This window comes from Leopardus geoffroyi, chromosome B3 (assembly GCF_018350155.1).
Source record: "Leopardus geoffroyi isolate Oge1 chromosome B3, O.geoffroyi_Oge1_pat1.0, whole genome shotgun sequence".
In the NCBI taxonomy this organism is placed as follows: Eukaryota; Metazoa; Chordata; class Mammalia; order Carnivora; family Felidae; genus Leopardus; species Leopardus geoffroyi.
The window spans coordinates 113266453-113291076 of NC_059337.1; the positions used below are offsets into that span (position 1 = coordinate 113266453).

A 24624-nucleotide genomic window follows, 5' to 3' on the forward strand; every position below is an offset into this window, starting at 1 on the left:
TCTCTTGAGCATTATTGTCTTCCTGCTATGAGAACTTCATGAATGCTTTCTGGCTGATGTCATAAACAGTAAAATACAAAGCATCTTAACAAAATGTTTATTTTGTTGGAAAATTACTAAGGTGTTTGCAGCTGTAGAGAGAAATATGATTATTTATTGTGACAAGATCAGTCATTGATCATTAAAAATGTTATTGGATGCCTATTATATCATAATATTATGTCCTATAGATTAAAAAAATGGATATGGAAAATTATAGGACTTTCCATGATTTATAAGAGATGTAAATCAGTTTTAACGTATTAGGAAATGAAAAATATATACATGAAAATATAATTTATAAAAATTTTGGAAAAGTTATTTTGAAACTGATCCATAGCAGCATGTGCAAGCATTTTAAAGTTACATGATAAATTTTAGATAAATGATTTACAGGGTAAATAAACTCAAGGATCTCTGTGGTAGACTAATGAAATCAGCGCCTCATAACTTTTATAGCACTTACCAAAAAAGTTAACGTAAAGCTGCCTGAGCCACTCTTTGGAAGCTTTGACCAGATTGGAGCAAAGTCCAGGCCCCCAGCATCAACCAGGGCTTTGCACATGTTATCTTAGGCCCCCGCCCAAGTAGAATCCCCTTTGGTCATCTGTTTTCTCACAAATTCTTTTCTCCAATCTGTACAGTCCTGCATCCAAACCTATTCCCTTGAACCTTCTGGAGCTTTCACTTTTTCCTCATTCAGGTCTTTGGCAAGTGTCTCATAGTCTACCTCTCTAGCTCACCTCTTACCATCAATTGCTTTATTTCTACAATTCTAAATATCTTTATTTCTACTTCAGCAAGTCACTTCCAATACCCTGAAGTACTTCATCCCAAAATCACCAACTCTGATGTACAATTTAGGAACAAGGGCAAGTTACTATCAGTCTTTGTAAAAAGGGTATAAACACTCCTTTCACCCCTACCCTTAAGTCCTTAAGCCGCACTGGCTTTGTCACTTTCCTCACCCAACCTAAGTCCTGTGGTGTAGCATATCAACTTTTTTTTGCCTCTTCCTTCCATGATAGCCCACTCTAAAAATCCACAAACTTGGATCAAGCCTTCCTTCTTTATCTTTCATTTTTATTCCTAGGCCACAACTAGAGAAGAGTCTACAGCTGTTCACATTAGCACTTCTAATTTACAAACCTCAGCAGGGGCCCAAATTCCCTTCATGATCCTTTTATACCCTATGGATCAGCTTCTTCCATTCCTTACAGCAGCCTTCCAAATCTTCACCATTCTCCTAAAGCTGCTTCCACCATCCATATCCTCTGACTTTTGTAACCGAATAAGCCTGGCTTTGAATGATGGCTCCAACATTTACTAGATTATAATCCTTGACATATTTAATGGTTTCCTTTCTTCTAATCTTGCTTCCTCTTAAACCTCTGTTCTAACTCTAACCATGTAAGCATCTCCAACTAAAATGCTTCCATGCTTCACATGACCCCCGGGTTAAATCCAAACTGCTCATGTGAACATAGGAGGCCCTTCACCCCATGGCCTTTTTCCCTCTCCAGCTTCATCTGTTTCTCGTCCTGAACTCTCACCATAGTAAGCTATTTACTGCTTCCAAAATGGACATGAGATCCCCTGCCTATGCCTGTGATTATTCCCCTTCCTAGAAGGTTCTTCCCTAACCACCACCATCTCCTTTCTCAGTTTTCAAGACTCCTTAGTCATAAGACTCAGAAATCACATCCCCTGTGAAGCCTTTCTCGGTGTCCCTAAGAAGGGTTGACTACTTAGCTTCTTTGTGCCATTTTAATACCTTGTTGACAGCTCTGGAAATAACGTTATTGCACTGGATTTGCAAATAATTATTTACCCGGAGAAATTTTTTAGGCCACTTCTCTGTAAGATGGACAGGACAAAGAGGAAGAACAAAATATTCTCACCTTTTTTTTATTAATAAATTTTTTTTTAGGTTTAAGTTCATTTAGGTTCACCGCAAAATTAAATGGAAAGTACATAGAGTTCCCATATACCCACTGTCCTCACACACGTACAACCTCTCCTGCTATTGACATCTACACCAAAGTGGTACATTTGTTACAACTGACGAACCAACTGACACATCATTATCACCCAGGGTTATCAAGGATTCACTCTTAGTGTTGTATATTCATTGGGTCTTGACAAATGTATAATTTCATGTATCTACCATTGTCCTTTCATACAGAGTAGTTTCTGTGCTCTCCCTATTCATCCCTCCCTCTATGCTATAATCTTGATCTTTTTACTATCTCCATAGTTGTATCTTTTCGAGAATCATGCAGCCTTTTGAGATTAACTCCTTTCACTTAGTGATAGGCATATAAGTTTCCTCCTTGTCTGGTGTACCACCATTTATTTGTCAATCCACCTACTGAAGGACACCTTGATTATTTACAGATTTTGGCAATTATGGATAAAGCTGATACAGACATCTATGTGCAGGTTTTTGTATGGACATAAATTTTCCCTTTACTTGGGTAAATAGCAAGGAGCACGATTGCTGAATTGTATGCTAAGAGTATGTTTAATTTTGGTAAGAAACTGCCAAACCATCTTCCAAAGTTGCTGTACCATTTTGCATTCCCACCAATAGTGATTAAGAGTTTCCATTCCTCCACATTCTCACCAGGATTTGGTGTGGCCAGAGTTTTGCATTTTGACCTTTGGTAGGTGTGTAATGATATCTCATTGTTTTGGTTTGCACTTCCCTAATGACATATGATGTTGAATATCTTTCAATGTTTACTTGCCATCTGTATATCTTCTTTGATGAGATATCTGTTCAGGCCTTTTGCCCATTTTTTAATCAAGTTGTTTGTTAATGAATTTTAAGAATTTTTTGTATAATTTGGAAAGCAGACATCCATCAGATGTCTTTTACAAATATTTTTTCCCAGTTTGTGGCTTATTTCCTCATTCTGTTGACCTTTTTTTTCCTCTAATTTTCTCCCTTAAACATTTACATGTAGAACATATACGATACTATACCACATAATACAGTTTTACCTCTTTTTTAATGTTTATTTATTTAGAGAGAGAGACCGCATGCACACAAGCAAAGGGAAGGGGCAGAGAGAGAAGGAGAGAGAGACTCCCAAGCAGGTTCCATGGTGTCAGTGCAGAGCCCAACACAGGGCTCGATCCCACAAACTGAGATCATGACCTGAGCTGAAGTCAAGAGTGGGACACTTAACCTGCTGAGCCACCCAGGCACCCCCAGTTTTATCTCTTGAGTGACTACTGCATGTCAGAAAAATACTTGAAAAGAAACAGAGGAAATAGTCTTAGTCCATAGCCCACTCTAGTTTTGAACGAATAGAAGTCCTCAAAGGTGAAACATCAGGAGTGTCTTGGGAGCCCAGTCAGTTAAGCATCTGACTCTTGATTTCGGCTCAGATCATGATCTCATGGATCATGGGATCAAGCCCCGCATTGTGTTCTGCACTGACAGCACGGAGTCTGCTTGGGATTCTCTGTCTCTATCTTGCTCTCTCTGCACCTCTCCCATTCATGCTTGCTCCCTCTCTCTCTCTCTCTCTCCTTCAAAATAAATAAATAAACAAACATTTTTTTTTTAAAAAGTGAAGCATCAACTTTTTCACCCAAAAAAAATGTGTTTTGTGTTTCCTCATGGTACATCATTCATGTAAGCACTGACACTCATAGTAAATAAGTGATTTCTTAAGCTAAGTGATATAATATGCCAGAACTATAATATCAGTACAGCTAAATATATTGGTTAATAAAGTATTCTGCATTTTCATAAAATACCATAAAAATCTAGTCGGTTTCATCTCAGCAAAAGGAACAGCTGTTTGTAAGGCTACAAAAAAAATTGTATTCACCTCAATTTGATGCAATTGATTCTTGTTCTTTAAATTAACATAAATATCTTCCTTTAAAACAAACAACCCCATTTTGTAGATAAACAAACAGGTATAGGAAAGCAAAATAATTTCCTAACATAGCATGCCAGTTAACGGTACACCTGGGAGTAGAAGGCGGAGGTCAGATATCACCCCATTCTAGTATTTGTTCTCTCGTACTACCATGAGCCAATCAGTGCCTTTGCCAGGTGAAAACCTGCTCAGACACCTAACAAATAACACAGCCACGGGAATAGTCTTGTAGTTTAATTCTGGAGAACCCCCATACACAGATTGAAAGAGAGAGAGACATTTTTGCCCTTAGCTAGGCACACAATAATTCAGGAATAATGGCAAGTTACCCCTCAGTAGATACGAAACAGAGTATAAACATAAGCAATATCAACTGAAAGAGTTTAGTATGATTTAGCCAAGGAAAAACACTTCAGCATTGAATTTTATTCTGGATTCCAGAGGAAAAGCAAGGACTGTCAGAGTGAATAATTAGAATGTTTAAAAAACAGAGTAACCAGAATAGATTGGTGATAGATTTACCTGAATCAAAATTTCTAGGATATTCTTTTTTATTATTATTAAATATAATTTATTGTCAAATTGATTTCCTTATAACACCCAGTGCTCATCCCAACAGGTGCCCTCCTCAATGCCCATCACCCACTTTCCCCTCTCCCCTGGCTCCCCATCAACCCTCAGTTTGTTCTCAGTATTTAAGAGTCTCTTAGAGTTTGCCTCCCTACCTCTCTGTAACTTTATTTTTTTTCCCCTTCCCCTCCCCCCATGGTCTTCTGTTAAGTTTCTCAGGATCCACATATGAGTGAAAACATATGGTATCTGTCTTTCTCTGTATGACTTATTTTACTTAGCATAATACCCTCCAGTTCCATCCACATTGCTGCAAATAGCATGATTTCATTCTTTCTCATTGCCAAATAGTATTCCATTGTATATATAAACCACATCTTCTTTATCCATTCGTCAGTTGATGGACATTTAGACTCTTTCCATAATTTAGCTATTGTTGCAAGCGCTGCTATAAACATTGGGGTACAAGTGCCCCTATGCATCAGCACTCCTGTATCCCTTGGGGAAATTCCTAGCAGTGCTATTTCTGGGTCATAGGGTAGATCTATTTTTAATTTTTTGAGGAACCTCCACACTGTTTTCCAGAGCGGCTGTACTAGTTTGTATTCCCACCAACAGTGCAGGAGGGTCCCTGTTTCTCCACATCCTCGCCAGCTTCTAGAATCTCCTGATTTGTTCATTTTAGCCACTCTGACCGGCGTGAGGTGGTATCTCAGTGTGGTTTTGATTTGTATTTCCCTGATGAGGAGTGACGTTGAGCATCTTTTCATGTGTCTGTTGGCCATCTGGATGTCTTCTTTGGGAAAGTGTCTATTCATGTCTTCTGCCCGTTTCTTCACTGGATTATTTGTTTTTCAGGTGTGGAGTTTGGTGAGTTCTTTGTAGATTTTAGATATTAGCCCTTTATCTGATATGTCATTTGCAAATATCTTTTCCCATTCCGTTGGTTGCCTTTTAGTTTTGTTGATTATTTCCTTTACAGTGCAGAAGATTTTTATCTTGATGAGGTCCCAATAGTTCATTTTTGCTTTTAATTCCCTTGCCTTTGGAGATGTGTTGAGTAAGAAATTGCTGTGGCTGAGGTCAAAGAGGTTTTTTCCTGCTTTCTCCTCTATGGTTTTGATGGTTTCCTGTGATCACATACTGGGTCACAAAACAGCCCACAATAAATATAAAAGAATTGAGATCATACCATGCACACTTTCAGATCACAATGCTATGAAACTTGAAATCAACCACAGGAAAAAGTCTGGAAAACCTCCAAAAGCATGGAGGTTAAAGAACATCCTACTAAAGAATGAATGGGTCCACCAGCCAATTAGAAAAGAAATTAAAAAATATATGGAAACAAATGAAAATGAAAATACAAAAATTTCTAGGATATTCAAGCTGTAATTGAATCATTTGATCTAAGCAATACCTGTTCTAGTTGAATAAAAGGTTTCTCTTCCATTTTAAGGTAGAGTAACTTCAATGATTATTGTGCTAATGGAAAATGTTAATTCTCATACACTGGAACAAGTCTTATATTCACCAAAATTGAACTAATCTTTGATAGGCTATCGTCCATAATTATACACTATATAAACTTGTTCAAGGAATACCTCTTAGGTACCTACTACCAAGACATTATCACTTTGATTTATCAGATTTCAGGATGAATTTAATGAAATAGATTTTTTTAATGGCTCTAGGTTAAAGGTTGATTAGTCATTCTACATTGCATGTGTAAACTGAAGTTGCTATATTAGAAAGGTTTTCATCCTTAATGGAAAGATATGAAAGATGCCATTCCATAATTCTTTTATTACCAGTGATGTGGCTAAACAAAAATGGTATAACTTTTAGTAGAGACTACTTTTATTTGCCTGAAAGAGATTGTATGGTCAGTATTGGGACATGGGGAATATTCAGGAGTAAAAGAAAGCGTCCCTTTTATGTTAAAGATAGGTCTATGAATTGGTAGCTGAAGAGTGCCTCAGTAAATATTTATTAGATGGACAGACGGGTGGATGGACGGATGGATGGATGGATGGATGGATGGACGTACATATAAATAGATATTGAGCTTGTTTCTTTAGGTCTATTTCTTTTATTTTTCGGTGTTAAAATATCCGCTTTCTCAATTCATAGGTCAGAGGTACCTGTGCTATCAACCCATAAAATTAGACTTCAAAAATAGACCTTCTCTTTTTCATCTGCCCTTTTCCCCACTGTGAATACCAACTTCTTAGTCTTCTCTTTTCACTGGAACAACCCAACTTCTGGACTTCTGTATTAAGAACATAAGGTGGTAGAGGTTGGAACAGCAGAATGCCAAGATATTTTCCACGTCTACTTTATTCTTTGCACAATTTCCACCACCCTGTAGTTTTAAGAGATGATCAGGTGATCAAGTTTGTTTTCATTTACTCTATATTCTATAGTTATCATGTGATGTAAAACTGGATCCTCGCCCAGAATACCATCGCTGTATATTGACTTGGCATCACCAAGAACCACTGCCTTGGGCACAGAGCACAGGTTAGTCATTCACATCTGTGGGTATGTCTATCCATGTATCCCATTAAAACACAAAATTTATGCATAACCCCTTCTTTGGGTACACCTAATTTAGTAATTGTTGTACATTTTCCTTTTTGAAAGATTAGATGAGTTAAATTATTCCCTAATGGTATAGCATAAGAAGAAAATAAGAGTAAAAACAAAATTTTACTTATTCCATGGAGCCATATTTTCTAGATAAACACAAATTTAGAATTATGGAAGATTTTTGTCTATTTGTTCAACCTCTAAATTCTGAGCACAACTTTGGTTGTACTATGACTATGCTACTCTGAAATGTGAGATTAAAGCTCAATTATAATGTGATCCTCTGTAGCCTCTACTATACCTTAAATATTGGTAAATTTTAAGCACTGAGAAATCAATATTGATAACTCAAGTATTCTATAGTTACCGCCTCTAGACTTTAAACTTTTATCCCCAAGTATTCTAGTCATAGTTATATAACTTCTGATGTGTCTCCAGAAAACTGTATTACCCTCTAAACAAAGGTCCTATCAAGTGCAAACATCAGTTAACAGAGGGAATAAGTACATAGGCAGTGTCTCCCCCAGACTTACATTCAAATTGGCCACCAACTAGTTAGTAGGACTGTAGGCAAATTACCTAACCTCTTTTGAGTCTTGTGCAAAGTAAATAAGATAGTTAAGTAAAATGCCCACCACACTGTCTGGTACTTAATAAATACTAAAAAAAGTGGTAGCCACTGCTATTATTATCTTGTTTTAAATAAGTTTTAAAAACCTCTCTTTTCAGACACACATAACATTTTTTAGCCTGAACTGAGAAATTCTATGGCGTTTTGCATAATGCTATAAAATCCTATTTTATTCTTTTTAGGCAATAATTTCTGCTGTTTATTTTTAGAGTTTAGTGAGAAGGTAGTAGGATACAGTAGCAAGGCCACCTGGAAAAGGGACTGGGAAGTCCGATCTTCTCTCTTCCTCTTGAAGACCTGTGTTTCTGTTCATGGGTGTTTATTTTGAAAAGAACCGCAAGGGCTCCAAATGTACACAGTGTGCTGCTTATGCTGCTGTAATGAGATATTTCTTTCTAGGTAACCAGATGAGCAGCCGTCTGATGAGCATGCGCAGCGCCAATGGCTTGTTGATGCTACCTCCAAAGACAGAGCAGTACGTGGAACTCCACAAGGGCGAGGTGGTGGATGTCATGGTCATCGGACGGCTATGATGGTCCCAGAGGGAGAAAGCTTTGATGCATGTCCACATATCATTGACTGTATCCTGTAATATGCAACGGCACAGCTAGTTTTTCTGATCTGGATAAAAGTTGATCTGTATAGTCAACATCTTGAACTATATTTCAAAAGAATTTAAATACCTTTTAAAGAAAAAACACCTAAAAATAAATCTTAACAGACAACTCTATTCTGATTATATCAAAGCAAATTTTTTCTTTCTTGCAAATTGCTTTGTGTGTTCAATGCTAGGTCTGATAGCGATAGCTTTTAGTAGACAGCAGTAGGTGCCTGCAGAACTTGTGTTTTTCTCATCTTTAAAATACAACTAATTATGCTCTTAATCAAGGCTGTCTGCTTATTTATACTAGCGTAGGCGACACTCGGATTTCCCTTCTTAGTATGCTTCATAACCGCTTTTCAGAGAGCTTTTGCTTGTTCTTTATCATGTATCGTGTTTATGTGCACAGTGCCAACAGAAGAGTGACCGGGTGGAGGCCCAGCCCTGCTGCAGGGAGCACCCTCACCTGCAGAGCGCCCGGGAGGCGCCTCACCCCGGTAGCCTCATGGCACAGTACTCTGGGGCGGTAACTGGATACCTTTTATTTGAATAAACAAACTGGGGGAAAAATGCTTCCTTAAGTGCTGACAGCCTTTTTAACCAATACATTTAAAATTGTACAGAACAAAAAATAAAATCAAAGACTGATCTTGTACAGATATTAGTGTTACCAGCATTCATGTGGAAATCAAGAGCAAAGAAAAAATAATGTTGAACAACTCTGTACCATAACATTTTCTGTAATGATACTGAAACTTAATGAATAAAAAAAATCCTTGATCATTATTTAAAAATCTATTGTGTTGGCGTGTTATTAAAAAACAGAAGATTGTCATGCCATTCTGATGGGATTCTGCTTGGATAAAAGGAATAGTTAAGATAATGTGGCAAGGGTAAGTGGTGTAAAGGTGATTGAAATGTAGTATAATATATTCTGGGGAGCCTGGGTGGCTCGGTCGGTTCAACATCTGACTTCAGCTCAGGTCATGATCTCACGGTTCAAGGGTTTGTGCCCCACCTCAGGCTCTGTGCTGACAGCTTTGAGGCTGGAGCCTGCTTCGGATACTGTGTCTCCCTCTCTCCACCCCTCCCCTGTTCATGCTCTCTCTCTCTCTCTCAAAAATAAGTAAACATTAAAAAAATTTTTTTTAATATATTCTGCATTTTATCATAGCGTTGTGATCTACAGCATTGTGAAAATACAAATTAGAAAGTACAAGACAACCTATAGTCAGTCTGGTCTTTCCCGTCATGGATAGAGAATAGCAAGCAAATTTAGAGGGAAGAAACTTGATACTGAGGAAAAGAAACTAATTTCTTATTAGAGATGCAATAAAAACAAATTTTAGACATCTACAGTTCTTTGGAATGGAGGAAAAACAAGAACTAATGAACCACAGTATTGCAGATGAGTAACTGGAAATTTTTTCATGTTAGGAAGGCAGTGAGAAATGGGAAAATTCTGTGCTACACATGGAAAATATGCAAATAAAATATACTTTATCCACTTGGCTCCTGTAGTAAAAACTTAAAGGCACTTTCTAACTGGTGATAACAAGGGACATTAAATATCCTATAGGGTATACATAGCAAAGCAAACACCAAAAATTGGGCTACTAGTGAATAAGGTCCCAAATGATGATGGTGAATAAAGCCAAGTAGTAAACAAGGAAAATTTGATATTGATATCTGATATTTCCCGAGTTGAAAATAAAATGATCTATGTTTTAAATCTTTTATATTTTCAGTTAAAGAACATAAGATTAATCACTAGAAGTTAAATGAAAGATCATGTAAAGTATTCTTTGCCTACATTCATTCATTCATTGAGCATCTACTATGTGCTTGGGTGCAAGGTACATCCTGCTACTATTTACAAGGATGAAAGGAATAACAGCTGACACTATACTGCATCAAGGGAAATAAAACTGTACAAGGAACTATAAGATTTAATATGGTTGATATTTGATAATATATGTGATAAATGTGATAAATGCTATAATTCAGATTTAAAGAATTGGAGGAGTTCAAATGAGAATCTCATATAAGGTTAACATTTCAAGGGGCAGGGTGGCATTTTGGTGGATCTTGAAGGAAGGGTAGAATTTTAATGATGATGATGATGCAAGAGGAAAGGTATTGCAGAAATAGAATTATGGACAATTGATAATAATCATTTTTATTATAGAATGGAAGTTCCACAGGGCAAAGATTTTTGTTTATTTTGTTCACTGGTATTATCCCCGGGTCCTTAGAGAAGTTCCTGACATATATACACATGTGTAAATATCAGTAAATATTTGTTCAATGAAACACGTAATACAGAATTTACTATATGCCAGGCAAAATTTCTAAGCACTTTTCATATGTTTAATTTTCACAACAGAATTAGTGCTATTATTTATTATTTCTATTTATAGATGAGGAAACTGAGGCACAAAGAAGTTAAGAAACTTGTCCAAGGTCACATAACTAGTTAGAGAAAGAGCTAGGATTTGAACTTAGCAATCTGCCTTCAGAGTCCATACTCTCTTTTTTTTTTTCTTTTTCTTTTTCTTTTTCTTTTTCTTTTTCTTTCTTTCTTTTTTTTTTTTTTTCTTGAGAGAGAGAGAGAGAGAGAGAATCTTAAGCAGGCTCCACTCCCAGCCTGGAACTCGATGCCGGGCTCCATCTCACACCCTGGGATCATGACCTGAGCCAAAATCAAGAATTTAACATTTAACCAACTGAGCCACCCAGGTGTCCCCAGAGTCCATACTCTTAAACACCAAGTTACAGAAACAAAATTGATACATTTGTAAGACCAAAAAAGTACATGTTTGAGGCCAAACTATGAAGTTCTTGAAAACCAGGTTAGGGAATCTAGATCTATTCTAGAGATAATCAAACTGTTAGAGACTCCTGATCAGGGAAGTGTTCGGATCAGAACTGTCTTTTTAGGGAAAATGGCCTGGCAGCATTGAGGAGGACAGATTGGATTGAGGAGAAACTGGAATGAGACACCAGTTAAGAAGTGATCTGGTGGTGAGGGGTGATGACAGCCTTAACCTTAGTGGTGGAAGTGATGGTGATGGGGAGATCACAACAGATCAATGTACTTCTGAACATAAAGAATGGAAAGAATTTTGTTACTGATTTCAAGTTTTGGAAGGGAAGTTAGTAGGAGTAAGAGATGAATCAAAGTCCTACATCTTGGCTGAGAAAATGTTAAACCATTAGCAAAAAGAAAAAGAATTTTTGGGAGGAGATGATGAGTTTGGATACGTATTTGAGATGGTAGAGGAATACTAAGGTAGATATGTCCTGTTGGCATTTGAAAGCATAGGTTAGGAGTTCACAAAAGAGATACTGTCTGGGTGTAATCTTGGGGATCGTTCACATGGCAGTGGTATTTGAAACATAAGGGTGGTTGGGAAAGATTAACAGGAGAAGAGGAGAGGGCCTTGGGGAGCTCCTTAGTTTAAAGAGTTGGACAGAAAAGACCATGAGTGGAATGAAAAAAAGAGCAGTTTGCTGAAGAGGAGGAACCAAGTAGTGCAATATCCCCAAAGCCAAGGAGAGTTTCAAGAAGGAAGGATAATCAACTGTCAAAAACAAAAATGTCAAGCATGAAGGCTCAAAAAGATTTGCTGATTAGGCAATCATTTGTGAGCTGCAAGAGTGCAATTTGAATAGTGGATTGAGGACAAAAGCCAGATTGCAAAATAGGCTCTGTGAATATGAATTATTTGGAACTTGTACATGAGAAAAGATAGATACTTGGATGGTAGTTTGAACTGATAACAAGGCAGAAGAAAGATTTTTGTTTGTGAGTTTTGAGAAAGGAGGAAAACAATAGTGAGCATATTAAAAATGCAAAAGTAAGGTTCCAGATGGAGAAAGAAAAGGAAGAAAGGGCTGGATTTAAGGATGCTTGGGGTCTAATTAACCTGGAGTAGAAATGGAACATTTTTTCCTTCTGAGTTAGAAAAGAGAAAAAAAAAATGAGTGTATTTGAAGTAGATACAAGGGAAATTTAATTTAAAATTTAAGATTCAATGAAATGGTTCTACTTGGCACAGTGGGAATCAATGTCATTTAATCTATTTGCATTTATTTGATCTAAGTTATTTTAGAATTACACATGCATGATGTGTTACCCTTTTTTGTCTTAGTTGATACTTAAATAAAAGACTATAGATGATGTCTTCAGATTCTTGCTTATAACTATATGGAAGTCAAGCAGTTCTTTTTTAACCTACTTTTTTGGTTCTATGTTTTAGTTGTCTCAAACTATATCACACAATGAGAAAAAGAACATAAGCACATTAATTGCACCAAGTAAATGCTATTAAGTGATGTTGCATGTACAACAAGTGGATTCTTCGGATGGCTTTCATTTTTTAAATTATTTGCTAATGAGAAAACTTTGTGGATCTGACCCACAACCAATTCCTGATCTTCATGAAACTCTATATAATAAGGTAAGTCTTTATCATTCCCAAATATAGAAAGTGGACATTTGTGTAAGTACAGAATTCAAATCAAATAAACTATGTATCTTGTTATACCAATGATGATGGATCTGAGTTAAATAATACATTGCATTCTAACATGCTTATAACAAGCATTAAGCTGGACTCTAACAGAGAATTACATTGTTATAATGTTCATCAATAACTTGGTCTAGAGACAAAAGGCTAAAGAGTTGCTTGATTTTGGCCATTTTGTATGGTCAGTTACCAATATTTCTCCTGTAGTACTTTTGCAATAACTCAATAATTTATTTAACAAGGCTTTATTAAGTCCCTGCAGTGTTCCAGCCTCCATGCTTGGCACTGAGGATACAGTGATGAGTGAGACAAAGACTCTGACATCCAAGTAGAGGAGATAGATTTTGAGAAAAAAAATTATTTGAAATACAGATTATGAAAAGTCTATGAAGAAAATCCAATATGTTAGAGATTAACTGGGTAGAGGCCTAAATCATATTTGGTGGCTGTGTCAGGGTGCAGCCATTAATAAAAAAGGGAGAAATCACACTATGAAACTTTAATGTAGGAGTAAGTTAAATAGGTGTTAGAGACCTGGAAAAGCACAAAGGAAACATTAAGATGTCAGAGGAATAACTACAGGAAGCAACTATCACAACTGGGTCTGGGTGGCAGGAGGAAGAGTTTAGAGTAATCAGAATCTAGAAGCTCAGAAGTCAGAGCCTTTGGAGCTAGGATTCAACCTTTTAAGGAGTGGGCACTGCCCAGCTGCTTATTCTGAGTTGGGGGGAAAAAATGGAGGCTAGAACCGGTTGCTGTTGCCAGGGCAACACTGACAGAAACAAACAGGGAACAGGAAGGACCACCAGTTCCTTCTTCCTTCCCTCTGCTTTCCAAGCTCCCTGCAGTCTAATGCAACCTCTTACTGAACCTAACAGGAAGCCAGCTGGCAAAAAACTGCAGAGTTCCAGCCCCAGCACCACAGTGCAGAATGCAATGGTAGATTTGGAGCTGAGAGACGATCACTGGTCAAGTGATGGAGAAGGGTTCTCTAAACAAGTGACTTTTGAGCTCAGATCTAAAGAATGAAAATAAGCCCCACATGTTAATAATTAAGAGAATAGCATTTCAGAGGAAAGGGCTTAAAGAATACAACATCAGAAAGGAGTCAGAGTATGATGAGGGATGGGAGTGTGGTCTGAGATATAATTCGAGGGAACTGAGGCCAGGATGGAGCCAGATCATGCCCACAAATATGCAGGCTGTTGGGTGTAATACAAAAACACACACACCTTATAATGCAAATCTGCTAAGAGCATTGGGAAGCCGCTAAAGGTTTAGGTGGGAAAAAAAAAAGTCTATTATTTGCTAAATACCCATTGAATACAAGGCACCATACTTGACAAGGATTCTTGCAAACAAGGAACTCATTCTCTACCTTCTAGCCTGTTCCTCTGTCTGCATTTTGATTTCTGGTCTACCCAGTTTCCCAACCAGAAACCTCTGAGTCATTCCTTCTTCTCACTCCCCACGTCCAATCCGTCACCACATTCTGTCAACTCTACCAATAGTTATGAAGTAACCCTCTCTTTTCTATTCTCACTGCTACTACCTCGGTCTTTCCTCTGCCCCAAGAACTGCCCTCCCCATATCCAGCCTTCACACTGCTGCTAGAGTGATCAATCCAGAACACAAATATCCTCAGGCTAAGACTCTTCGTTTGAAAACTACTTCAGCAGATGAGGTCCAAGAACCCAGTTAGGGCATTCAGAGCCTTCCGGAACCTAGCCCCTGCCTCCTCCAATTTCACTTTTCCCCCCTCCAACTTTATGTAACACCAGACAATTTGCAGTTACCCCTTCAAACCATGTCATTTTATGCCTCCGTGCCTTTGCACAAGATGGCTACTCTTTCAAGGCTTAGTTTGGGCATTAACTCCTCCAAGAACCCTTCCCTTAAATCTCCAAACTAGACTAAGTGCCCCTCACCTATGCTCCTACTTATCACTGAATCTCATTGGAAGAGTCTGCTTATATGGCCCCTCCCCCAGTTGATGGTAAGTTCCTTGAGGGCAAAGATGTTCCTCTTTGTAACCCCAGCATGCATGGTGCCCTGTAAGTGGTAGGTACTCATTACTGAACAAACCAACAGAATTGACCTTATATAGCACTCAGCAGGGGGCCAGAGCCAGAACCTGACAGGAAAATTTCATATCCCAAGCTTAGAACATGCAACAGAGAAGAGCCCATAAAGGTATGAGTTAGTGAACACATCTCATGAAGGGACAAGGATAGAAGCTAATTGGTCATGGACCTCACTTTGACAAAGCACCTCAAATGCTGACTTGTGGCATCATCTCCAAATGAAGTTACACATATGGTTTTATATTCTATGCATGTTTTAAAAACATTAATATTTTAAAGGTAAATGTTTAAAATATTCCATGATTATTTCCCTCCTTTGCTATTCTTCACTTTTTAATATACCAATAGCCAAAAAAAAAAAAAAAAAAATGGAAGTGAGATAATACCAAAGACTTTCATCAGGATTAACATTGACCTGGAAAAAGAGGAGATCATATTTATTGAAAAATGTTTCCTGGCCCTGAGGCAGGAAGAACAGGAACATGGCAAGTGGTGATCATGCAATAACTGGGCTGAATGAAGAAATAGGTGACTAGAAATCTAGTCCATAGTACTCATATGACTACAGGAAGAGTTTTCCAACCGGAAGAGGACATTCAGGATAGAAGACAGGAAAAGGAGTATCCAAAGCAAAGGTAACAGGAAACCTTTGAGTCTGTGAGTGGAGAGACTGCCCTTGTCTGCAGACTGAACCAGTTACATGTGGAGAGCTATCACCAGAACTGATGCCCTTTTTTTTTTCAATTGGGAACTCTTTTTTTTTTTTTTTTAATGTTTCTTTATTTTGAGATAGAGACAGCAGGTGGGGGAGTGGCAGAGAGAGAGGGAGGGAGAGAATCCCAAGCAGGCTCCACATATGTGCAGAGCCCGATATGTCTAGAATACACCAGACACTGGAAGCATGAAGACACCTCTGCTCTCTAAGAATGCTACAGTCTTTTGAAGCTTTTCTTTACAGAAGCTCAAAGTGATTTAACTATGTTGAAGTTTCAGAAAATTGGGATGTAAGGAAATTGATGAATTATCAATTGAATGGTAAACAGTATAAAGTGTCTTCAACTTTCTCAGCATGGTATCTTTTCCATGGTGATTCTACTGCTAAGTTGACTTTCTTCTCCAAAGAAGCCTCTGTAAACTTCACAGACAACCAGAAGTACCGCTCCCCAGCTGCCAGTGGGAATGCTGGCAACACTTGATCTCAGCGGCTGACGTTCAGGGCTGCTCCTTCCCAGAGCTCTTCTCTTACTTCAGAGACTATGTCAACACATTGTGATGCAGGAGCAATAGAACAATGCCCAGAGCAGCGTGGCCTCCTCTGCTTCTTTTACTAAGTGGTTAGTTGCCTACCTGGTAGACATAAACACCTTCTGACAAAGAAATGTGAAAAGAGTTGGAAACCTGCTGTTTGGAGACTATTCTCCTACTCGACATCCAAGAGATCTCCAGAGATCTATTTCAGCCTCACATCTATGTAAGTACAATTTCAGTGCGAACCTGAGGAAGAAGGAAATGGATAGTACTTGAATGAATTCAAGTACTTCAAGGGCAAAAATGTCTATTTTCTTTCCATCTTCCTCTTTTCCTTCTAGTTTCATGTCTTATACTGCAACCAGAACAGCAGGAAAGCTCAGAGACTTAACTCTAGCTACTGGATCTTTCTTAAAAATAATTTCATAGAGAATTTGCGTTAAAATGAAAGCAAGTTTTCTAATTGTCTTTAAATTTTGGTTTTCTAGGCCGCCTGGGTAGCTCAGTCTATTAAGTGTCCCACTCTTGATTTCAGCTCAGGTCATGATCTCACGGCTTCGTGAGTTCAAGCCCTGCGTGGGGCTCTGTGCTGACAGTACGGAGCCTGCTTGGGATTCTCTCTGCCCCTCCCCCACTTGCTCTGTCTCTCTCAAAATAAATAAATAAACTTTGAAATTAATTAATTAATTAATTTTGGTTTTCCAAACCATTACCCCAATTTTCTTTCATTGAGTGAGAATTGAATGAACTTTTGGAAAGACGGTCACTTTTCATTATTCAAATGGGAGAGAAGATCCAGAATACAGGGCTTTCCTGTTCAAAGCTGAATGATTAGCTGGGAGCCCCATGGGGAGAATGCGGTCCACAACAGTCCAACCTTCTCAAAGGTGGCCAGAACTGCAACATAGAATTGTGATGCAGCAATCCTAAAAATATGTTTACTAGTGTGTTAAGAATGTTTAAAAAAAAAAACTAAGGAGATGTTATGCTTCAAAGTGCTATGAAGAACTAACCTGAAAGCACAAGTACCACAGAGAACAAGTAATGGGTAAACACTGCCATTTAAGAGCTTTTATGTAATTACAGATGAGAAATAACGCACACAGAAGAAAAGGCAAGAGAATCTAGGTGGTCAGTATAAGGGCGTTCACTATAGAATTCTTTTTGTTTTGTTTTGTTTATTCTTGAGAGAGCCAGAGAGAGAGCATGAGCAGGGGAGGTGCAGAGAGGAGGGAGACAGAGGATCTGAAGCAGGCTCTGCACTGACAGCAGCGAGCCCGACTCAGAGCTTGAACTAAAGAACCATGAGATCATGACCTGAGCCGAAGTTGCGACACTCAACCGACTGTGCCCCCCAGGCGCCTCTCACTATAGAATTCTTAAAACTTTGCTATAGGTTGGAAAATTTTTTATAATAGACTACCAGTGGGAAAAGATCAAATGGGAATGGTAAATAGCAAAGAATTATAGACACCCTTCCAAATTAAGTGATCAGAAAAGGCCCTGAAAACATTTCCATGTTGGCTCCCAGACTCCTGCTCCCTCCCTTTCCCAATTTCCATTAAAGTCAAACTGTCACCAGTCCACAAAATCCACAGTGACTACATTCATTCCTGGGAAAATCAAGACATTCCACCACCGCCCACAGGTGAATATACTTCATATCCACACTATTCTTAGCCCTAATAGGGCCTTGGTCATCTTGAAACATTACCCAGAGAAGGAAGTCTGGTGATGTCATGGGAAGTCTGGAGCAAAGCTGAAGAAGTTCCATCCCTGAAATATATACAGCTCATTGCCTCTCTGTGTTTCATGTCCCCATTAAACTGCTGGCATTGGTTTCTGATTTGTAATCCAATTTAATATGGAATCTCTCTACCTTTTCTTTTTACTAAAAGTAGCCAACAATGCTTTTTCAAATGACAGTCACATTGTAATTCTCCAGAAAAATGCAACCTTTTGTAACTATCTCCTGAATTAATCTTCATCCGGTTAAAGCCAAAAGAGAGAAAAGAGGATGGGGGGAGGGGGCACTAATTAAAAGAAATAACAAAGAATGTAAAGAATCTGCTTGTGACAGGATAAGTTAGGGTCCATCTCAAATACAATTAGATTCCTTCACGCTCTGTAACACAGTTAAAACCCTTATACACGCTCTCCCCGTACAATACTTGCTTAATTAGATGTAGAAAACATTTATTGAGCCTAGGGAAAGGCATAAATTATCACAAAAACATAAACTGTGATTGTGAAAATGAATACACAATCCTTGTAGAACAAGTTATAACAAAAGATTCTGTGTATGTGTGAAATGAAGCCAGGTTCCCCTGATGCCCTATAGCAAGTCTGCTTTGTTTCTCTGCTCTATTTCACACATTCATCCAAAACGTATTTATTGTAATTCTATAACATATACATTCACTGGCCCTTTGATGTGATCAACGTTTTTTAATACTAAAATTTACTTTTTATTTATGAGTTTTATACTGCAGACCTTTATTGTACATGTAATGTTAATAAAGCAAGATAGTATGAACTTCCATAAAGAATTTGCATAAATAAGCCTCGCTTTATTTTTAAAATATTTATGTGGAATCTACAAATGGTGTACTCATTAATATGAGTAACACTGTTGCAAATTTCACTTGCAACATCTCTCTGCTCAGATTTCTCATCATAATGATTGTGGTCATATCATTCTCTAAACTGCAGTGGTCACAGGGCAATGCAAGAGAAGCATAAATGCATAGGAATTTATGCTTCGTTATCTACATTTATCCTTATTAAAAATGTATCCATGGAGGAGCACCTGGGTGGCTCAGTCGGTTAAGCATCCGCCTTCAGCTCAGGTCATGATCTCACAGTTTGTGAGTTTGAGCCCCGCGTCAAGCTCTGTGCTGACAGCTCAGAGCCTGGAGCCTGCTTTGGATTCTCTGTCTCCTTCTCTCTCTGCCCCTCCCCCACTTGTGCTCTGTCCCTCTCTCAAAAACAAATAGATGTAAAACTTTCTGAGGGGAAAAAAATGTATCCATGGAAATGATGGAAATGTTCTAAAGTGAGATTATGGTGATGGCTGTACAATTCTGTAAATACACTAAAAATCATTGAAATGAGTGAAGTTGATACTATGTAAATTATATCTCAATATCTCAATAAAGCTATATTAGAAACTGATCCATAAGTAAAATTATTAAGAGAACAAAAATATCTGGAAAAGTCCAGCCCACACAAATTAGAATTATTTTGAATCATTGTAATTAATAACAATATCTCAGTAAGGGTTGCTAATTGGATAAGAGGGCTGGGGGCTATGAGCTATCAGGCTGTTCTGGTCTTCCCACAGGAAAGCACAGCAGAGCACAGGGAACTTATCAGAGTGAGGGCCATGAATTATCTACTGCTTTTTAAGAGAAACTCATTTCTCAAGCATCAGCTTAGCCACTGGGCACAATTAATTTTGGTACATCTTACAGAAGATTGTGATGTTCCAAATAGGTCCACACCATGATTGGTAACTCCTGCTTTTAAAATATTTAATGTTATAGGAAAATATTAATATGTATTATATGTAATACACAATGTATATATCTAACATACAACATTGTGTATTTTACATATTATATAAATATATATTTATAAAACTAAAAAGATATATATATACCAAAACTTTAGTACTATCTCCAGATATTGAGAGTAAACCTACTAAATAGGGTCTTCTTTAACTTTTTTGAATGTCTATTTATTTTTAAGAGAGAGACAGAGTGTGAACAGGGCAGAGAAAGAGGGAGACACAAAATCCAAAGCAGGCTCCAGGCTCTGAGCTGTCAGCACAGAGCCCGACGCAGGGCTTGAACTCACGATCATGAGATCATGACCTGAGCTGCAGTCGGATGCTTAACTGACAGAGTCACCTAAGCGCCCCTAAATAGTTAATTTAACAGTTGATGATTATGCTTTGGGATCTTTGACAAAATATGTGGTGGTGTGTGTGTTTAGCCAAAATTGGTTTCACAGAACAATTCATATGTCTCAAGAACAGTGCAGTCTCAGCTCATTACCAGGATAATTGGAGAGGTGTGGGCAGGGTTTGTGGTGGACAGATTGGTAATCTCGAATGACAGTTACAACAAAACCAGTTAAAATTCACACATTTATTTTTACCATCTATACACATGATCCAAAAGTGTCAAAACAATTCTGGAACAAATGTTTAGAAACAAACACCACACAGGTGAAGATAAAAGATTCTGTTCCATTTTCAGCTCCTTAGCTGATCTCCATTTTGTTCCAGAGTTCAAAAGGGATGAGAAGGGCAAGGCCCAGTGTGGCTGCAAATTCACTGCAAATTCCTTCTCTGTGGCCCTAATTTCACAATTACACTTGTACCCTCAGGAGATTGTCCACTGACTGCTCTCTGGAGGGACTGTTCTTGCATCAAAGGGATCCTGGGGACCACATAAATGACTGCTGGAAAGGGCATTCCCTAGTCCTAGTGACCACAGAGAATCCACAGATTATCGTGAATTTGCTAACAGTAGACATTGCAGGTTGTCACTTTTCTTAGAGTGATTTTTTTTTTTTTTAATGTGCACTTTGTCACTCACTTCTGGATGAGCAGAAGTTGACTACTGCATTTCATCAGATCTAAGATCCCTCAATTATTATATCCATTATGTTATGGACCACTGAGAAAGAAAAAAAATGCTGCTAATTACACAATTAAATGCTTTCTCATTACTTAGAAGTTTTCCACACAATGTCTGTCATACTCTATTCTGTCATCCTCTGTGCATTTCTTAAAAGAGTGCTCCACTCCAGTCTCTGGGAACTTCTTCCTAAACTCTGACAGGTCTTCTGCAAGTTTTATACTGGAACTTTCTTGACCACATCAGAAGGTATCAACAAAATGTTTTCAGATTATCATTAGAAACACATTTTATTTTTATCCAAGTATAAATTAATATACAGTGTTATATTTCAGGTGTACAATATAATGATTCAACAATTCTATACATTTCTCAGTGCTCATCAAGATAAGTGTATTCTTGGGATGCCTGGGTGGCTCAGTCAGTTAAGCACCTGACTTGATTTCAACTCAGGTCATGAGCTCACAGTTTGTGAAATCGAGCCCCGTGTCAGGCTCTGTGCTGACAGTTCGGAGCCTGCTCAGGATTCTCTCTCTGCCTCTCTTTCTGCACCTACCCCGCGCACACACTCTCTCTCTCTCTCTCATAAATAAATAAACTTAAAAAAAAAAAAAAAGAGGGGCAACTGAGTGGCTCAGTTGGTTGAGTGTCCGACTTCAGCTCAGGTCATGATCTCACGGTTGGTGAGTTCGAGCCCCGCGTCAGGCTCTATGCTGACAGCTCAGAGCCTGGAGCCTGTTTCAGATTCTGTGTCCCCCTCTCTTTCTGCTCCTCCCCTGCTCGCATGCTGTCTCTTTCTCTCAAAAATAAAGATTTTTTTTAAAAAAATTTAAAAAAAAAGATAAGTGTATTCTTAATCCCCATCACCTATTTCATCCATCCCCCTATTCACTTCACTCTGGCAACCACCAGGTCTCCATATTTAAGAATCTGCTTTTTTGTTTTCTTTGTCTGTTTTGCTTCTTAAATTATTCCACATATAAGCATATGGTATTTGTCTTTCTCTAATGACTTATTTCATTTAGCATTATACCCTCTAGGTCCATCCATGTTGTTGCAAAGGGCAAGATCTCATTCTTTTTTATGGCTGAGTAATATTCTATTGTATATATACATATACATCTTTATTCATTCATCTATCATTGGGCACTTGGGTTGCTTCCACAACTTGGCTTTTGTAAATAATGCTGCAATAAACATAAAGGTGCATATGCCTTTTTGAATTCCTGTTTTTGTTTTCTTTGGGTAAAAATACTCATTAGTGGAATCAAATGGTAATTCTATTTTTAATTTTTTGACAAATCTCCATACTGTTTTTCACAGTGCCTGTACCAATTTGCATTCACACCAACAGTGCATGTGGGTTCCTTTTTCTCCATATTCTCACCAACACTTGTTATTTCTTGTCTTTTTTATTTTAGCCATTTTGACACATGTACAGTTATATCTCCTTATAGTTTTAATTTATATTTCTCTGATGATTACTGATGTTGAGCATCTTTTCACGTGTTTTTGGCCATCTGAATGTCTTTGGAAAAACGTTTATTCAAGTCCTTTGCCCAGTTTTTAATTGGGTTTTTTGTGTGTGTGTGTGTTGAGGTGTATAAATTCTTTAAATATTTTAGGTATTAACATCTTATTGGATATATGACTTGCAAATAAATTCTTCCATGCAGCAGGTTGCCTTGTTTTGTTGATTTGGGGAGGGGAGGGAGGGGGTTGGTTTGGGTTTGGGTTTGTTTTTATTTTTGTTTTTGTTTGTTTGTTTGTTTGTTTTTTGCTTTTTGTTTTGGTGTAGTCCTGATAGTTTAACTTTGCTTTTGTTTCCCTTGCCAGAGGAGACATATCTGGAAAAATATTTCTACAGCTGATGTCAAAGAAATTACTTCCTATTTTTTAAGTAATTTTATAGTTTCAGGTTCACATTTAGGTTTTTAATCTATTTTGAGTTTATTTTTGTATATGGCATAAAGATGTAGTCCAGCTTCATTCTTTTACATGTAGTATCCAGTTTTCCTCATACCATTTGTTAAAGAGACTTTTTCCCACTGTATATTGTAGATTAATTGACCATAAAAGTGTGGGTTTATTTCTGGACTCTCAGTTCTGTTTCATTGATCTATGTGTCTATTTTTGTGCCAGTACCATACTATTTCAATTACTACTAGCTTTGCAGTGTATCTTGAAATCCGGGATGTATTGCCTCCAGCTTTGTTCTTTTTCAACGTTGTTTTGGCTATTTGGGGTCTTTTGTGCTTCCACACAAATTTTAGGATTATTCCGGTTCTGTGAAAAATATTGGTATCTTGATAGGGATTGCATTAAATATATAGATTGCTTCGGACATTGTGGACATTTTATCAATATTCATTCTTCCAATCCATGAGCGGGGAATGCCTTTCCATTTGATTGTGTCATCTTCAGTTTCTTTCATCCATTTTATACTTTTCAGAGAACAAATCTTTCACCTCTTGGGTTAAGTTTACCTCAGTATTTTATTCTTTTTGGTGCAATTATAAATGGGATTGTTGCCTTAAATTCTTTCTGTTATTTCATTATTAGTGTATAGAAATGCAACAGACTTCTGTCTGTACCCTTCAACTTTACTGAATTCATTTATCAGGTCTGGTAGTTTTTGGAGTTTTGGAGTAGTTTTTGGAGTCTTTGGAGTTTTGTATTTATAGTCTCATGTCATCTGCAAGTAGTGAAAATTTTACTTCTTCCTTACCAATGTGGATGCTTTTTATTTCTTTTTCTTGTCTGATTGCTGTGGGAAGGACTTTCAGTATTATATTGAATAAAAGTGGTAACAGTGGACATCCTTGTCTTGTTCCTGATCTTAGAGGAAAAGCTCTCAGTTTTTCACCATTAATTATGAAATTAACTGGGGTTCTTCATAAATCGCCTTCATTATGCTGAGGTATGTTCCTTCTAAACGTACTTTGTTGAGGGTTTTTATCATGAATGGATGTTGTACTTTGTCAAATGCTATTTCTGCATCTTTTGAAATGATCATATGGTTTTTATCCTTTCTCTTATTGATGTGATGTATCACACTGATTGATTTGTGAATATTGAACAACACTTACATCCCGGGAATAAACACCACTTGATCATGGTGAATAATTTTAATGTGTTGTTGGATTTGGTTTACTAATATTTTGTTAAGGATTTTTGTATCTATGTTCATCTGAGGTATTGGCCTGTAGCTTTATTCTTTTTTGTAGTATCTTTGGTTGGTTTTCAGGGTGATGCTGGCCTCATAAAATGAATTTGGAAGTTTTCCTTCCTTTTCTATTTTTTGGGTAAGCTTGAGAAGAATACATTTTAACTCTCCTTTAAATGTTTGGTGGAATTTGCCTGTGAAGACATTTGGCCCTGAACTTTTTTGGGACTTTTTTGATTACTGATTCAATTTCATTGCTAGTAATTGGTCTCTTCCTCTATTGCTTTAGGATTCAGTTAGGGAAGATGATATGTTTCTAGGAACTTAACCTTTTCTTCTAGATTTTCCAATTTGTTGGCATACAATTTTTCATAATATTCTGTTATAATATTTTGTATTTCTGTGCTGTTAGTTATTCTTCCTCCTCCATCTCTGATTTTATTTGAGTCTTCTCTCTTTTTTTTTTCTTGATGAGTCTGACTAAATTTTTATCAACTTTGTTGACCTTTCCCAAGAACCAGCTCCTGGCTTCATTGTTCTATTGATTTTTTAGTCCCTATTTCATTTATTTCTGCTCTAATACTTATTATTTCCTTCCTTCTATTGGCTTTGGCTT

At 37.5% G+C, this 24624-nt stretch overlaps 2 protein-coding genes across 33 annotated transcripts in view; both read left to right on the forward strand.

The window, feature by feature from the left end:
• GPHN (gephyrin) overlaps positions 1-9126 on the forward strand; it is a 631205-nt gene extending 622079 nt beyond the window's left edge. For all 23 annotated transcript variants that reach the window (XM_045451302.1, XM_045451293.1, XM_045451291.1 and 20 more), the window contains 2 exons: positions 6935-7031; positions 8131-9126. In XM_045451302.1, the coding sequence (XP_045307258.1) occupies positions 6935-7031; positions 8131-8264 (231 nt within the window). In that variant the 3' untranslated portion in view covers positions 8265-9126. The remainder of the gene's footprint in view (positions 1-6934; positions 7032-8130) is intronic.
• Positions 9127-16259: 7133 nt separating this feature from the next.
• The window catches only part of GARIN2 (golgi associated RAB2 interactor family member 2), a 36077-nt gene continuing 27712 nt past the window's right edge, over positions 16260-24624 (forward strand). For all 10 annotated transcript variants that reach the window (XM_045451311.1, XM_045451313.1, XM_045451316.1 and 7 more), the window contains exon 1: positions 16260-16419. The gene's annotated coding sequence lies outside the window, so the exon portion shown is untranslated. The remainder of the gene's footprint in view (positions 16420-24624) is intronic.